Genomic DNA, 17,752 nt, shown 5'->3' on the forward strand with positions numbered 1-17,752 from the left:
TGGGAGTGGATGGGCTACCATCCATTCCCATTATAAAGCTTGGAAGAGCCAGGATGTTTTTTAATATAACTCAGACTGTATTCGTCTGAAAGAAGAATGTCATATACACCTAGGATGGCTTGAAGGTGAGTAAATCATGGGGTAATTTTCATTTTTGGGTGAACTATCCCTTTAAGTACATTAACAACGATTTGGGACAAATATAATGTAATTTAATGGAAAACTGTGTGAATGGCGCTCTGCGGTGCGGCAGGATTTCTGAACATATCAGTTTGCTTTCTCACGTCACAGCTTTAAATCTGCAACTTCACTGAATAACAAATACATTAATGTGACCAGCTGGATATAAACTAACGCAAATTTATGGTAATAATCGTAACATTAAACATTTGGGTCGGACTTACGTGTGTTTTGGTCATTGTTTGAGGTGCTGCTAATGTTTGCGTCTTCTCAGCCTTGACAGCAAACTTACTGCTGTTCTTAACTAATGCAGCATCTAGTCAACAAATTAATTACTAAATGATATGAAAACATACTGTAGTATACTGTATACAAACCGTTTCGTTGTCGGTTTTAAATCCGCATCTGAAGTGTCCCGCTCCATGCAGTGTGCAGTGTCACGTGTCAAAACAAACCGCATGTAGTGTCAGTGATTTCCACCTCTAGAGGCCGCTCTCGCTCTCATACTGACAGCGGACCTTCTCAGCTGCTCAAGCAACGGACACAACTTGGAAAAAACTATCGGCATAGATTTTTGCCGATAGTTCCAGCAATCAACTATCGGTGCTGATTAATCGGCAAAACCGATACATCGGTCGACCTCTACTCAAAACATTCCTAAAGCACCTGACCTAGGGTGACCATACGGGCCATTTTTACGGGACGCACCCTTGCCAGGATTTCTATGTTGCCTAAAATATCCAGGTTTTGGCTGTTTGCACTGTGCAGATCGATCGTTGTATGACATTATTTCACGAGTGCTATAGAGAGCAGAGCAGACGGCTCCTTATGCTTTCAAATCGCTCTCGCGGTACTTTGGTGTTATACAATGATCAGTGCGCAGCTTCAAGTCGAACGAACGAACGAACAAACAGATGCGAGTATTTGCATAGCTTTGACCGTTCTCACCTTCTCACGTGCGACGCGCCACGATTGGTCAATTAAGTACAATACCTGCATGTTATTGGTCAAACTACTTTGGATGTTTTAGGCAATATAGAAATCCTGGCCAGGACGTGTCCCGTATAAATGGCGCATATGGCCACCCTAACCTGACCTCAGCCAATAATTGTGTTAAATGAGATGATGCAGTGATTCTACAGTGACAGCAAACTTTTTTTTTTTTTTGGTTTTGCCAGATGAAAATGTGCACTACTTGTGGTTATGTATCAAACCAAGTGATTTTGTAATGATAAGCTCTGTTTGCTAAAGCACAGTCATATTGCAGTTCACTGTAAATCTGGGTCTGCAGTTGCTTTGAAGTCGAGCCGCTGGTAATCCGTGTCTGTAGATGAGACATCTGTGTATGAAAGAAACATGAATCAATAAATCAGTTCTAAAAAAGGAGTGCAGTCAGAACCAGAGCTCTGCTTCTGTGATTTACCTGCACATTATTGTGTAAATCTAATAGTCTACCACGAAACCCATCCCAGATGCCCCAACCCTCCTCATCTTCCCTTCCTTTTCAGACATATGATCACTCCTACATGAAGTGTTACTGTATGTTAAACAGTGATGAACCTGTCTTCATTGGGTATTTTTATACAGAAGCTTTTGTCCTTCGTTATAGCGTTAAGCCTTTCAGCCTATGTGCACTGTGAGGTTTTAACTTTCAGCTTATATTACTTTCCTTAATCACTTTAATGACCCCATGAAATTAAAATGTAATTAAATTTAGTCCATGAGCTTAACTTCTATGCTAATGTACTCCTAAAAGTTTTTTTTCCTGCAAATTTTCTCCAAGAAGGAGAACCCAGGAGCATATGCACTTTTTTCTAATTCTTTTTTTTTAATAGAATGAGAATGTCTCTCCACCTAATATATCAAACATCAAAGCACATCCGCATTAAATATCTGCATCACATTCTGTCTACTGAGATTACTGAGTCAGTTTTTTAAACGCACCATATTGTGTCCTTTACTGGCGTGAAATCCTCTGCATGTTCAGTGATTTGTGAAAAGAATAAAATGGTGTGTAAAGGGGTGGTTAATAGTAACTTCATTTATAAATGTCAATTCTTTTCTTTTTCTTTCAAGTCAGTTATTGTCGGGAAACATTGCAGTCACTAAATATTTGCTTGGTTATATCAAAAGCTCTCTTTAATTTGTTCTTGATAATTTGACATGACGTTGTGGAGCCTTTGAAGTTCGTTTCCTTGCAAGGTGGATTCATACACAAAACACTGATTGACTGGCCAACATAAAATAAATGCTTATGGTGAAATACGACAATCCTATGAATATTTAAAGTTTTGCATTATTAAAATGATTGAAATGGAACTGAAATCCCCTGATGACATCCCTTCCCCACATCTGTTATGTAATTGTAAAATATTTCAATACAGCAGTGAGCAGATGCTATTTATAGTGTCCTTTTGGGCTATATTAAGACTCTACATGTTTGAAGCTGTGCCTTTCCTTAGAGTATTTTAGTTCATTTAATGTTCAGTAGTTGTTTCAAAGTTATATATTCATAGTTTATTTGATTAAATATGAACTACTTGAAATCAAACCTTAAGTTCTGAAATGTTGCTGTTTGCATTTTTAAGGTAAATGTAGTATGATACACATTTGCTATATATGTCTTACTTTGTGTAATTAAAGAGTTGCCTCACCCCCCCCAAAAAAGAAAGAAAATTCTGACATCATTTAAATCCCATAAGACTTTGGTTAATCTTCGAAAAACACAAATTAAGTAAATTATGACAGAATGTTCATTTTTGGGTGAATATTCCTTTAACTACATGCAAAAGTACTGGTCGCATGTTCATGTCTCTATCTCTCCCCCATCCTCTCTTTTTCCATACCTCCATCTTACTGTAGCAGATTCAGTTTGCCAACCAAGAGGAAAAACAGGAGTTCAGCAAGTTCCCTACAAAGACCGGCCGTCGCTCCCTGTCCCGCTCCATCTCTCAGTCCTCCACTGACAGCTACAGCTCAGGTCAGACCCTCATCCACCCTCACTGCAAGCCAAGCACAGACATATGTATGTCAATACAGTTCTGTAGTTCAGAAGTACAAAAACAGAAACGTCATGTGTTGTGAAGCATTAAAAGCATGCAAATGTATACATTTTAGGTCTAACACCTATTTAATTGGTAAATGGTTTTATTTAAAGGTATAGTTCACCCAAAAATGAAAATTTGTTAAAAATGTACTCACCCTCAGGCCATCCATGATGTAGATGAGTTTGTTTCTTCATCTGAACAGATTTAGCATTACATCACTTGCTCACCACCAATGGCTCCTCTGCAGTGAATGGGTGCCGTCAGAATGAGAGTCCAAACAGCTGATTAAAACATCACAATAATCCACAAGTAATCTCTTGTCCATCAGTTAATGCCCTGTGAGGTGAAAAGCTATGTGTTTGTAAGAAATAAATCCATCATTAATAATTTAACTTTAAGTCGTTGCTTCCAGCTAACATATGAGTGAAAAAGTTGACTCTGGATTAGGAGAGAAATATGCAATCAAGCACTATTTACAAGCGAAAACAAGCGTGATTATGGACTCTACTTTGCCCAGAAGTGACACGTTAAAGTGGTTTTAAAAAAACAAACATGCAGCTTTTTACTTCACAAGACATTAAGTGATGGTCTGGAGTACTTTTAGATTATTGTGATGTTTTTATTAGCTGTTTGAACAGCCACCCATGGCTTTGTTTTGACAGCGCCCATTCACTGCAGAGGATCTATTGATGAGCAAGTGATGTAATACAAAATTTTTCTAAATCTGTTCACATGAAGAAATAAACTCGTCTACATCTTGGATGGCCTGATGGTGAATACATTTTCAGCAAATTTTCATTTTTGGATGAACTATTACTATTACTACTATAAGTTCATTGCAGAAACTACCTGTCAACAAGACTATCATTGTGGCCCAAAACTGGCTATTTTTTGTTCATGCTAGTTCTTGTGTTGTGTAATATAATCCTAGGTCAGCTTAAAGTGAGAACTACAGACTTTTGGTAGCATTGGCATTGGATCAGACAAATTCACATTCCTAAATCATTTGTAAAACCAACAAAAGTGAGGGATAAACATTCCGGCATGTTTGTGACTGCAGACCAACTCTCTCTCTCCCCCAAATAGCAGACTGCTGACACAGAATTGCAAAATAGTTTCATAAGATCAGAAGAAGGGTTTTTTTCTATTGCAGACCTGAATAAATGCATGCATTGGTGTTTAACTCCACTGAAATGTGTGTCCGTGCTCTTGTAGCGGCCTCGTACACCGACAGTTCCGATGATGAGACGTCTCCTCGTGAGAAAACTCAGGTCAACTCAAAGGGCAGCAGCGACTTCTGCGTCAAGAACATCAAGCAGGCTGAGTTTGGACGGCGGGAGATTGAGATCGCTGAGCAAGGTTTGGAGACTAACCTTTTATGCTTAGTACTCTGTAACTGGTTATCTTCACACCTGTGTTTTGTGGGAATGTTCTTGTTGCTGTGTAATAGGTCAAGATGGATTTGCTTACATAACAATTACAGCATTGATTCTCAACTGGTTTGTCATGTTTTATCAAATTTTGATAATTAATGTTATTGGTTTAGTAAAGTATTGTTGACTCAGGACATCTGTTGTACCTGTTGAACACAAATGTAGGTGTATGTAAGTGTTGTCAAATGAACAAGGTTTGATAACAGCTGCTGCTGTCAGGAACAGTCATTGTTATCCATTTAATTGAATGCTTTAACTGGGTCAAGATCTTAGTACTAGCTATACAATACATACATACTTAAAGGAATAGTTCATTCAAAAAGGAAAAGCATATCATCGTTTAGTTATTTCAAGTCCATATGACTTTCTTTCTTCTGCAGAACACAAAACAAGAAATTTCAAAGAGCTTTTGAATGTCAGTAAAAAGAATGGGAAATACGTCTCCAGAAGCCATACAAATAGCTTTGTTTAAAAAAAAAAGACAGAAATGTCTCAAGTTCAACTCACTGACTCAGTGATCCATAAATAATCAGTGAATAAGAACAAAGCTACTTGGAATATTGTGCGTGATTCATATAGATCATTGTAATGATGCTTTTATGATGCTTTTGTGTCCTTTTTGGAAGCTTGAAAACTTCAGTCTACATTAAATACAAAGCTCTGTCATGAAACTCTAGATGGCGCAGGCGATAGGTTCTAACTCAGTCTGATATAATCACATCATTATTAACATGGCACAGCTGATTGGTTTCTTTTCACATCAGTAGCCAATGTGCTTGCTGCTCAACATTCAAATACTTGGTTAGTGCTTGCAGTAGCAGTTGCAGCGCGCTTCAGATACCCTCCACCTTCCCCAGCTCCACCTGTATAGATCTGCTACAGGATAATTTCATGTATGTTATACATGGGGGTTATTTCATATATATGTGCAGCAGCAGTATTTCCTACATGCTCACAGCAGCATGTCTGTGGATGTATTGGCAGTAGCAAGTCTCGGTACTTGCTCTGCTGCAGCAGCAGCATAAGCAGATCTGTTCCTCCAAGATGAAACACATCAACATTGCCATGTATATTACCATGCTAAACTCTCTGAGAGTTGTCATGAAAGAACTGTATTTGCACTGAGTCTTACATACAGATTTCAAACAACATGAGTGTGAGCAAATGCTAACAGAAGTTTAATTTGTGGCTGAACTATTCCTTTAAATGTTTCCCCACTTTTCATGCATACTAAGATTTTTGTCTATGTTTTCCAGGACTTGGCTTGATCTCTGTTTCAGACTATAGACTCCGCCCTCCATAATAAAGCTGTCTCATCTCCAAACATGTCTCTATCACGTCCACAGATATGTCTGCACTCATTTCCCTGCGGAAGCGAGCTCAGGGGGAGAAACCCCTCGCCGGGGCTAAAGTGGTTGGCTGCACTCACATCACTGCACAGACCGCAGTAGGTTCTCCTCAGGGCTGCACTAATTCAAACACACACTGCTTCTACTACTAGTCTTTGACTCTAACACTAAATATTTACACTTTTCTATGTTTTGTTTGGATGAATAATAAAGTTAGCTGTACTTTTAGGGCCTGATTTACAAGACATTTTGGTTTACTGAAATTACCAGCTAACCAGACCAGTATATTGACCAGGGCAATATATTGAATAATTTAATTTTTAGTAAATATTGTTTAAAATCAATATTTATTTAAATTTAGTGTACATCTTTACTGCTTTTAATAAATCGTATTCTATATTGTCCATTCATTGGCTACCCTACTCACTGTAGGTATGTATTTTTAGGAGTTCAGTGTTGTCATTGTTCACTAAAATTAAAACTATTAAAAATGTTTTAATTAATTAAAAAAAAACTGAAATAAAAAATATAGATACATATTAGATTAAAAACTTAAATGAAAATGTTGCCTTGACAAATTAGTACTAAATTTACTTAAAGTTAAAGTACTAAAATTACTACAACTAATATATATATTTTTTTAAACTTAAAAAAAAATGCAAGTGCATATTAATACAAGTGAACATATTAAAATAAAAGTGAGTTGAAAATATTAATAAATACTATAAAATTATATAAATAATACTAAAATAACACTATACCAGCTTTGTCGCTATTAAAAGACCCAGCTAATTTAAAAAAAGAGAATATCAAATACCTTAGTTACTTTTAGTACAACAGAGTTTTTCAGGACCACAGTGCCGCAATGTATATTTGCTTATGTGTGAACATATCTTAGTACAAATAAATGTAAATACAAAACTTGTTACACTTAGTTTGCCTTCCCAACTTTTTGATATGCTGTGCTGGTTTCTTTCAGGTCCTGATCGAGACACTTGTGGCACTTGGTGCTCAGTGTCGCTGGACTGCCTGTAACATTTACTCCACTCAGAATGAAGTGGCCGCAGCTTTGGCAGAGAGCGGTAAACAGCCCTCTAAACTTATACTGTTGTCTGACCTACCAATTCCAACCTGGTCTGATTTGGCCTGATATTCTGGACTCACTTTTTATTTATTTTATGCCCCTTAAAGGTGTTTCGGTTTTTGCCTGGAAAGGTGAATCAGAAGATGACTTCTGGTGGTGCATTGATCGCTGTGTCAACGTGGAAGGCTGGCAAGCAAACATGGTATAATGTTCTGCGCTTAATATCTAGTGATATGAAAAGAACTGAATCAGTGGGCAGTGTCTGTTTACACTGAGTGCAAATAACCGACCTTGTTGGCAAAGATTATTTTCAGTAATTTACCCATTGTACAAACTGCATATTACGTCTATTTACACTTTATGTGAATAGCATCTATTGCTGGTTTGTACTTAGTGTAAGCAGGTTGGTAACTGTTGCTATTTACACTTTGTGAAAACATATCCACCACTATTTACAATATTTAGCACACTGCTTCTATTAACTTAATTCGCCGCTACCAAATCAGTATTTATTTAATCTTCAAAACAATTATCAGGATCTTTGTATGTTTCCAGACTAGTAATCATTATACATTTTCTCACAGATCCTAGATGATGGGGGCGATCTGACCCACTGGGTGTATAAGAAGTATCCCAGTGTCTTTAAGAAAGTACGCGGAATCGTGGAGGAGAGCGTTACAGGTGTACACAGGTAGGGGAGAACTGTAGGACATTTTAATTTCATTTAATTTAGTTTTATTTTATTTAAAAAATGTATATCTTGAATGCAGTGTTTGCAAGTTGCTTTGGATAAAAGCATCTGCCAAATGCGTAACTGTTAATTTATTTTATTCATTTTATGTTTTATCTTATTTTATTTTAGTATATATGAATATATTTTGGCATCCACAAAAATAACCTAACACAATGACAAATCTTTGTTATTTACATGATGTGTATTCTATTAATCTGTATAGCCTATATGATATGAGAATAATCACGATTGTATATTTTAATTGACAGCCCCATTGAACAACGTATTTATGTTTGAATCAAATTTGTGTCTTTATATTCATTCTGTTAGGCTGTACCAACTCTCCAAAGCTGGCAAGCTTTGCGTCCCCGCTATGAATGTCAATGATTCTGTCACCAAGCAGAAGTTTGATAATCTGTACTGCTGCAGGGAGTCCATCTTGGACGGGTAAGACACATGCAATGCTGAGATGTGCTTTTTTATATAAACATATATATTTTTAGTATATCTTCCTCTGACCCCTTACCAAACATGAATAAAGCTTATCTAAGGAAGGGTAAAATCACAGTTGACTTCCTCTTTTTTCTTAGTCTGAAGAGAACGACAGATGTGATGTTTGGTGGGAAGCAGGTCGTGGTTTGTGGTTACGGAGAGGTCAGTCAACATCTGCACTTTCGCAAAATGCCCCGAAGATAATCTGCATAATGCAAAAAATTTTCTCTAAATTGCCAGACCTTGTTTACTACAAGCACTGATATTTTAAAGGGGTCATATGATGCTGCTAAAAAGAACAGTATTTTGTGTATTTGGTGTAATGAAATGTGTTTATGCGGTTTAAGGTTAAAAAACACATTATTTTCCACATACTGTACATTATTGTTTCTCCTCTATGCCCCGCCTTTCTGAGTCGATTTTTACAAAGCTCATCGGACTGAAAAAGCGAGGTGTGCTGTGATTGGCCAGCTATCCAGTGCGTCTGTGTGTTTTATTTTCATTCTTGTATTGACTCTGGTGTAGGTGGGAAAAGGTTGTTGTTCAGCTCTGAAAGCGCTTGGAGCCATTGTGTGTGTGACAGAGATTGACCCTATTTGTGCTCTTCAAGCTTGGTAAGATAAACACACCCACAAAAATGACCTATTTTCCTTGAAGAGAGACTATACCTTACAAATGTGTATATTTTATATTACAAGTCCATTTTGTAATCTTTTTTAATAGATTTCATATAGACTAAAAACAAAAAAAACCTCATATGCACAATAAAAAAAATGTAATGAAATATTATCAACTTTTTTATATTTACTGCCATTATATTAATTAAAAATAAATATAAATTTAAAAGGTTTCCTTAGTATTAACAGAGCAGCTTTGTAGTAAACAATTTAGGTGGGAAAAGGTTGTTGTTCAGCTCTGAAAGCGCTTGGAGCCATTGTGTGTGTGACAGAGATTGACCCTATTTGTGCTCTTCAAGCTTGGTAAGATAAGCACACCCACAAAAATGAACTAAATTTAAATCAAACACCATGTGCACTTCATTAGCATTATTCATATAATATTGTAGTATTTATTAATATTTTGAATTGGCTTTTATTTTTATATTTCATTTTAATTTTAATGTAGGTTTTAGCAAATTTGTTGTGATTTTGTCATTTTTATTAGCTTTATAACATTTATTTTTATTTTAGTTTTAGTTTCAGTAATTTCAGGACTTTAACTTATTTTATTTCATTTAATTGCAACCGCTTTGTGGTGAAGAACAACATTACTAACTTTTATTTAAAGCAAACAAGTATTTGAAAATCGGACAAAAAGAAAAAGGTAAAATGTTAAGACATATTAAAGACTGTGTGCTTTAATTAGGGAAAAATCATTCCATGAAGCATTTTGAATGATGTAATCAAATAAAAAATGATGGATACATTTTATTTATAAAAGAATAAATGCATAAATGAAATATATAGAAATACAGATATTTAAGGAGATATTTAATATTGAGAGTGTAGGGAAATTGACTCTTTTACATCATAAAGTGTTCTTTTGGCATGATTCGCTTGTTGTGATTCTCTGATTGGTGGAGAAATGTTTTTGCAGAATCATGGGTAATGTAGTTTTTCACCAGGAATTTCACTGTTAAACACGATTATTTAAAAATAATAATGCCAGCTGGCAGCTTCAACAGAAGCATATACCGTCAAACTAGTAACAACATCGCAGTTCACAGTAGGTCTGTCATTAATGGTTTAAATAAAGTTATTGTTAAATATCTGTTGCCTTATGGATAAAAAATAAATGGGATATTTACTTCTGGAACTCGACTACTGCACTTCATAAATTCACAAATTTTTTAAGAAAAAAAAAAAGACTAATTTTAATTAATATGCACAAATAATGTGTATTGAGGTTTCCTGAAGAAATGTTTCTACAGGGAACAAGAATGTTGTGACGAGGGAGCACTTGGATCGAATGAAGAATGGCTGTATTGTCTGTAACATGGGTCATTCCAACACTGAGATTGATGTGGTGAGTGAGTCTCAAACATCTTCATATAGCCTTCCCTCACATTCATCTGCAATTGTTGAAAATATTTTGGGTTATTTATGAGGAGACTCCATCCGCTCCCTCTGTAGTGTACTTTATTGGTGAATGTAGTCCAGGGAAATAATTTTTTACCTCAACAGCTGTAGATGTTTCCATGAGCAGCAGGGTCACTTAATCAACCTGAAAGCCTCTTAGCGGCATGTTTCCGACAACAAAGTGAAGTACGCTGACGCTGTTCATAGGGAATGCTTTTTTGTTTTAGCTTTGCAGATTTATCAGCCTGTACTGGACAGAAGTTAAAGTGAGTGTTAGTTTGTGTGCACTCATGTGTGTCTGTTTTTTTTTCTTTTCCAGGCGAGTCTGCGGACTCCAGAGCTCACCTGGGAGAGGGTGCGCTCACAGGTCGACCACGTCATCTGGCCTGACGGGAAACGCACAATAAAAAAAATTTAATGAAATATTATCAACTTTTTTATATTTACTGCCATTATATTAATTAAAAATAAATATAAATTTAAAAGGTTTCCTTAGTATTAACAGAGCAGCTTTGTAGTAAACAATTTGTGTAAACAAATAATGTAAGATCCCCATATTAGCCAAACACTTGGCCGTGGGAAGTCTTTACACAGGAAGTCTGTGAATAAGCTGAACTGCTTATTTATTAAGAATATTTCAACACGTTTTCCCTCACTGCCTGTGTGAAGACCTGGGATACCAGTTTGATTTGTTTTGATCTCTCTCATAGTATGGATGGCTTCAGAGTGGTGAAGCTAAATGAGGTGGTTCGCCAAATGGACATGGTTATCACCTGCACGGGTATGTCTGGTTACAGTTGGCTCGCTTCCACTTTCAAATCCATTTCCTCTGTTCCATGCAGCTCTTATCAGTGCAAACACATCCTCCCAGATGCCCTTGCATTGAGTTGCTGTGAAACGGTTCCTTTGACAGCTGTAGTAATCTGTAGTCTGGAAAAATGAAAAAAAAAGTATTTGTGTAAAAACATAGTAAAGCATCGTCTCTGCTTGTCAAAGGCACAACTTAGTATTTTATTTAAGATTATTTATTAATAAATAGATTAATTTTAAATGTAATATAAAATCATTATTATTAATAATTTTAAATAGTATTCATTTGAAATATTCATATTTCTAAATATGGAAAGATTTGTTCAATATGTTTTTGTTCCTTATTTGATTTTTTTTTTCTAGTGGACAGTGCCCATCTACTTTTTCAGTAGCGTAGGTCCAGACGTTTATGTCCCATTTATTTTCCCCCAAAGGGATTTTTAACAAGTCTTTGTTAAAGAGGTAACTAAACCGCTTTGTGGTGAAGAACAACATTACTAACTTTTATTTAAAGCAAACAAGTATTTGAAAATCGGACAAAAAGAAAAAGGTAAAATGTTAAGACATATTAAAGACTGTGTGCTTTAATTAGGGAAAAATCATTCCATGAAGCATTTTGAATGATGTAATCAAATAAAAAATGATGGATACATTTTATTTATAAAAGAATAAATGCATAAATGAAATATATAGAAATACAGATATTTAAGGAGATATTTAATATTGAGAGTGTAGGGAAATTGACTCTTTTACATCATAAAGTGTTCTTTTGGCATGATTCGCTTGTTGTGATTCTCTGATTGGTGGAGAAATGTTTTTGCAGAATCATGGGTAATGTAGTTTTTCACCAGGAATTTCACTGTTAAACACGATTATTTAAAAATAATAATGCCAGCTGGCAGCTTCAACAGAAGCATATACCGTCAAACTAGTAACAACATCGCAGTTCACAGTAGGTCTGTCATTAATGGTTTAAATAAAGTTATTGTTAAATATCTGTTGCCTTATGGATAAAAAATAATTGGGATAATTACTTATGGAACTCGACTACTGCACTTCATAAATTCACAAATTTTTTAAGAAAAAAAAAAAGACTAATTTTAATTAATATGCACAAATAATGTGTATTGAGGTTTCCTGAAGAAATGTTTCTACAGGGAACAAGAATGTTGTGACGAGGGAGCACTTGGATCGAATGAAGAATGGCTGTATTGTCTGTAACATGGGTCATTCCAACACTGAGATTGATGTGGTGAGTGAGTCTCAAACATCTTCATATAGCCTTCCCTCACATTCATCTGCAATTGTTGAAAATATTTTGGGTTATTTATGAGGAGACTCCATCCGCTCCCTCTGTAGTGTACTTTATTGGTGAATGTAGTCCAGGGAAATAATTTTTTACCTCAACAGCTGTAGATGTTTCCATGAGCAGCAGGGTCACTTAATCAACCTGAAAGCCTCTTAGCGGCATGTTTCCGACAACAAAGTGAAGTACGCTGACGCTGTTCATAGGGAATGCTTTTTTGTTTTAGCTTTGCAGATTTATCAGCCTGTACTGGACAGAAGTTAAAGTGAGTGTTAGTTTGTGTGCACTCATGTGTGTCTGTTTTTTTTTCTTTTCCAGGCGAGTCTGCGGACTCCAGAGCTCACCTGGGAGAGGGTGCGCTCACAGGTCGACCACGTCATCTAGCCTGACGAGAAACGAGTGATTTTACTGGCAGAGGTCTTTCCTTCTCTTTTTTTCATGAATGAGTGCCAGCAGTATGATGGATGGACTCTATTGTTTATACTACAGTAGACATATTTGTCATATTTGCATGGTAGTCGGAGTTCAGGACTGCTTAATGTTATTTACACACAAAGAATCAAAACAGAGCAGGATGTGTCCTGAACAAGTCAAGACGAGCAAATTTTCATTATTTAACGGTGTTGTTAGGCACAATACAATGCAGAATTTTGTTGTTTTACAATTATAGAGCAATGCCACAAATTGACGCATTAATATACATGTGTGATCATAAATGTGGGCATATATGTAAAATTTTTTGTTTTTATAATGTATATTAAATAACTTACATAGTCAAATAATATATAGTTATACATTGTATACTAACATTCACAAGTTTTGTATCAGTAAGATTTTTTTATTCGGCAAGGATGCAGTAAATTGATCAAAAGTGTCTCTAAAGACATTTATAATACAAAAAAAAATTTTTTTTTTTTTTTACAAAAACATTAAGCAGCACAACGTTTTTTCAACATTGATCATAAGAAGTGTTTCTTGAGCACCAAATCAGCATTAAATGATTTAAAGTGATCATCTGAAGGATTATGTGACACTGAATCCTGGAGTAATAGCTGATGAAAATTCAGCTTTGCAGCATCACAGGAATTTTAAAATATATTCATAAAAAACAGTTATTTCAATAATTTCACAATATTACTGTTTTTACTGTATTTTTGATCAAATAAATGCAGCCTTGGTGAGCATAATAGACTTTCTTTTTCAAAAACATTTTAAAAAATCCTCCCGTCCCTAAACTTTTGAACAGGAGTATATATTTTTTATAAAATATAATATTAGTCTATTAGTCTTACTTTTTTAACAATGCTTATGCACTAATGTTGTGAATACTTTTGGTTTTGTTTTGGTGAAAAATTTCCATCAAAGTTCCAAATACAAAAAGAAAAGAATCAAATAAAAAGAAGTATTTAATTCTTAATGCAAAAAAGGCATTGCCACGTGGTTATTTAAAATCAACATTTTTTTTACAAACATTTTTGTGAAACATTACTATATTGTGATTTGTAATAAGCGTCAGTTTTCTCTAATAAATCTCTGTTCTTTGTGTGTTCTCCCACTGGATCACAGTAAATCTCAGTCATTTATGTGCTGTTTTTCAGGGCCGGCTCTTGAACCTGAGCTGCTCAACAGTCCCCTCATTTGTGCTATCAATCACGGCCACAACCCAGGTAATTTAAGCTGTCACGATTTGGGTTTTAGCTGAAGTGTGTCTGTACCCTCTGTACAGATGACATTTTATCCATTTATATTAGTGGTTCTGAGTGCCGCTGCATAGCTGTATGATTATTATGCCTGATTTAACATCTCTAATCGCTGGCTGTTGTGCTCTTTATTTTAATGTTAGGCTTTGGCCCTGATAGAGCTGTATAATGCACCAGAAGGTCGCTACAAACAAGATGTCTACCTGCTGCCCAAGAAGATGGGTAAGAGTTATCTGAACCAATCACTACTGCAACTCAAATAAAGCAGTTATGTGCATTACCCATGATAAATCATGTATGAACGTGTGTGTGTGTATTTCAGATGAATATGTGGCCAGCTTGCACCTACCCAATTTCGATGCTCATCTTACAGAGCTGTCAGATGAACAGGCCAAATATATGGGCCTCAATAAGAACGGACCCTTTAAACCAAATTACTACAGGTATGACAGGGGCTCTAAAACAACTCAGAATGATTTTGACTATGTACAATATACACATTTTTACTGTAATGTAGTATAATAAAGAAAGGCTGGTGTTCATATTTTAGGACAACTTCTCATGAAATATCCAAGAATAAAATGTTTGGTCACTTACTTCCCTCTGCTGGTTGTCAATGAAAGTCTCACAAAACCAGTAAAATTGCTAATTGTCTTCAACATATTGGTCTAGAACAATTTTTAATAATAATAATAATAAACAATTATTATTTCAGCGTACTATTCACTATTTTGAAAAGTTTGGGCACAGTAAGATTATAAGAAAGAAGTATCTCATGCTCACCAAGGCTCACCATTTATTATTATCTCTTATTATCAATGTTGAAAACAGTTGTGCCATTTAATTTTCGTGGCAACTGTGATATTTCAGAATTCTTTGATGAATAGAAAGTCCAAAGGAACAGAATTTATTTGAAACTGGAATATTTTGTAACATTATAAAATAAATGTCTTTGCTGTCATTTTTATCTTAATGCATCCTTACTGAATAAAAGAAATAAAAAAATGACCCCAAATTTTTGAATGGAGTTGTACCACAGAACAATCAATAAAAAACAAACAATTTCATATTATGAATATTCTTTATACCAGACTGAATAGTTATGACAAAAATAACATTTTCTGTTGTTCTACTTACAGATATTAGTGTGACTGTATGGATTCAACCTTCATCAAAGATGGAGAGACCTGCATTAACCAGTGAAGCAAGAGATTTATTTTCTATTAATATAAATTTCTTAAAACGAAACTTGATTTTAATCAATGTTATTCTTATTTAATAGTATTACTAATGTCCAGTGACAAAATATACGTTCATGTCACTTTTAGGCTTATATGCATTGTTAGAATTCATGTATTATAGCATTTGTTGTAAATCATCTTTTAACCTGAAATATGAAAAGGACCACTGTCTATGGCTCTAAAAATGTGCCAAATATTGGTTACTGATAGTTACTGATCAAATAAGATAATATATGATAATTATTACTATGCTTTGTTTTTACATGGTTATTCTGTTCACCCAAGGTTACGCTACACTCAATAGTTCATGACCAAAAAAATTGTCTTTGTGGCTTTTTAATATAAAAATGTTAGTCTCAGCATATTATTCCTGATTTATTGATCTTGCATAAGAAAATACAATAGCTTTTTTTGAATGAATGTACTGTGTTTTACTGCTGAAAGCTAGATTATTCTGGCAATATGATACACACCACTGTGTGCAGAAACTTCCATGACCCTGCAGCACATGCTGCTAAAAATACCCCGCTTGGGGGATTTTATGAATTGTGTCACCAATAGGGATTCTTCTCCCTTTCACGTTCTAACACACGTCCATCTTCTCTGTGGCTTTTTAGAAATTCTTATATTAAAATAACGTAGACCATTATATGTTATTTAGGCTAATCTTAGATGACAATAAATGTAACCACAGTTGAAATGAGATTTTGGGAAATTCTGTGAGAGGTTTGCAGAATATTATTGACCCCAAACATACCCACAAATAGCCAGCTAGACTCACAAGAAGCACACGTCTTGATCACCATCTCTAAGGGACTGCAAATGTCTTAAGCAAATATCACTGTGAATGCTGTCATTTGAATATTTGCCACATCAGCACTTTGTGATTTACCTTTGCATACATCATTTGTCAGATGTGTTCCCTTCTGCATTGATGTAATCAAATCTCTACATTAAAGATCTTGCTGTCACAATATGCATTTTGACTCATATTTATGCTATTAATATCACAAACGTTTCTATCATTGTGTAGGAAGCTTATTATATTTTATTCTATATTTTATATTAACACTAATGCAACAATATTGCTTTTTACGATGAGATTACGCGTGTGTAAAAGGAATCTGGGCGGGAAAATATTAGAACTAATGTTTTATACAAGGCAAAAAGTGAGCATCTGGTGGCCCAAAAAAGCCAGTCCGCTCTTGAACCCATTTAATTGGTGTATTTTGAACTGTAGACTAAAAAGTACAATAATTTAGTTATATAACTATTTCGAATAATTTACATAGCATAAATCCGCCCAGAAATGTTTAGGAAATGTGTTGTAATGCACATGCAGTAATCCCAAACGACCATGATTGGTCCATCCTGGCCTGTAACAGAAATCATATGACAAAGCCCGACAACTATAATAGGCCTAATGAAGAGAAACAATGCTTTAACAGTACAGCTACGCTTTAAACAACATTACACTTCCGAATAATAACACAGTAATGACCGGTTTAAAAGCAGTTCAAATAAAAATACTGAATTAAATATATATATATTTAAGAAAATTATTATTTCCCCACCCACCTGTTGCATAGTAATCACGATTCTACCATCTTATTCTTTTTCTATATTTGGAGAGCTGATGTTTCTTTGCAAGTATGTACGAGATCATCAGTGCGCGCCTGGAAAATTCAGGACTCGTCAGCCTCTCTAGAGAATGGCTGTATCCGAAATCGCCCCCTATACCCTCATTCACTATTCCCTACATTAGGTCACTAATTCAGTTCACTAGAAGGAGTGAATGAAAACGAGTAGTGAATTCGGACACTGAGTGCACCGGAAGGAATGCCGCTTTTGAATAGTTTGCGCTTGCTGTTTATTAATCATTTGAAACTAGCAAACTAGCAGCTCCAGTAGTAAGATTAAAGGATTTATCTTAAACTCTGTCACGGAAATTATGTATAAACCCAAATCAAACAATTTAATAATCAATTTACAATGAATTTATACCCGTGTTGTACATTATGCTGTACGCCATGGATGAGCGCTTTGTAAAAATGAACGGATTGATTAATCAGCTGCGGGCGCCATCTTCTGGCGAGATGCGGGAATTCATTCGGCGCGTGACTCTCACGGTGCATTATGGGCAATTTGGGCATTCTCTAGCCGTTGAGCGTGCACCAGTTGTAAACTCGTTTTTGCAGTGCATTGTGGGATTGAATGAGTGCACTCGAGAACGTCCACTATGGTTTCGGACACCACTAAAAATGGCTGTTCCCTCAAATAGTGCCCTATTTAAGGGTAT

General features: G+C 35.4%; 1 protein-coding gene across 1 annotated transcript in view; it reads left to right on the forward strand.

Moving 5' to 3' along the window:
- Nucleotides 1-16,427, forward strand: part of LOC107711996 (putative adenosylhomocysteinase 2) — a 25,491-nt gene extending 9,064 nt beyond the window's left edge. The window contains exons 2-17 of the mRNA XM_016517109.1: nucleotides 3,043-3,160; nucleotides 4,443-4,586; nucleotides 6,007-6,107; nucleotides 6,989-7,091; nucleotides 7,201-7,295; nucleotides 7,678-7,784; nucleotides 8,157-8,273; nucleotides 8,417-8,480; nucleotides 8,844-8,932; nucleotides 11,107-11,177; nucleotides 12,364-12,458; nucleotides 12,831-12,929; nucleotides 14,111-14,179; nucleotides 14,356-14,434; nucleotides 14,535-14,655; nucleotides 15,352-16,427. Coding sequence (XP_016372595.1) covers nucleotides 3,043-3,160; nucleotides 4,443-4,586; nucleotides 6,007-6,107; nucleotides 6,989-7,091; nucleotides 7,201-7,295; nucleotides 7,678-7,784; nucleotides 8,157-8,273; nucleotides 8,417-8,480; nucleotides 8,844-8,932; nucleotides 11,107-11,177; nucleotides 12,364-12,458; nucleotides 12,831-12,896 — 1,170 coding nt within the window. The 3' untranslated portion in view covers nucleotides 12,897-12,929; nucleotides 14,111-14,179; nucleotides 14,356-14,434; nucleotides 14,535-14,655; nucleotides 15,352-16,427. The remainder of the gene's footprint in view (nucleotides 1-3,042; nucleotides 3,161-4,442; nucleotides 4,587-6,006; nucleotides 6,108-6,988; nucleotides 7,092-7,200; nucleotides 7,296-7,677; nucleotides 7,785-8,156; nucleotides 8,274-8,416; nucleotides 8,481-8,843; nucleotides 8,933-11,106; nucleotides 11,178-12,363; nucleotides 12,459-12,830; nucleotides 12,930-14,110; nucleotides 14,180-14,355; nucleotides 14,435-14,534; nucleotides 14,656-15,351) is intronic.
- The last annotated feature ends 1,325 nt before the right edge of the window (nucleotides 16,428-17,752 follow it).

The sequence above is a fragment of the Sinocyclocheilus rhinocerous genome, unplaced genomic scaffold (assembly GCF_001515625.1).
Source record: "Sinocyclocheilus rhinocerous isolate Xijiao unplaced genomic scaffold, SAMN03320098_v1.1 scaffold1168, whole genome shotgun sequence".
NCBI classification, from domain to species: domain Eukaryota; kingdom Metazoa; phylum Chordata; class Actinopteri; order Cypriniformes; family Cyprinidae; genus Sinocyclocheilus; species Sinocyclocheilus rhinocerous.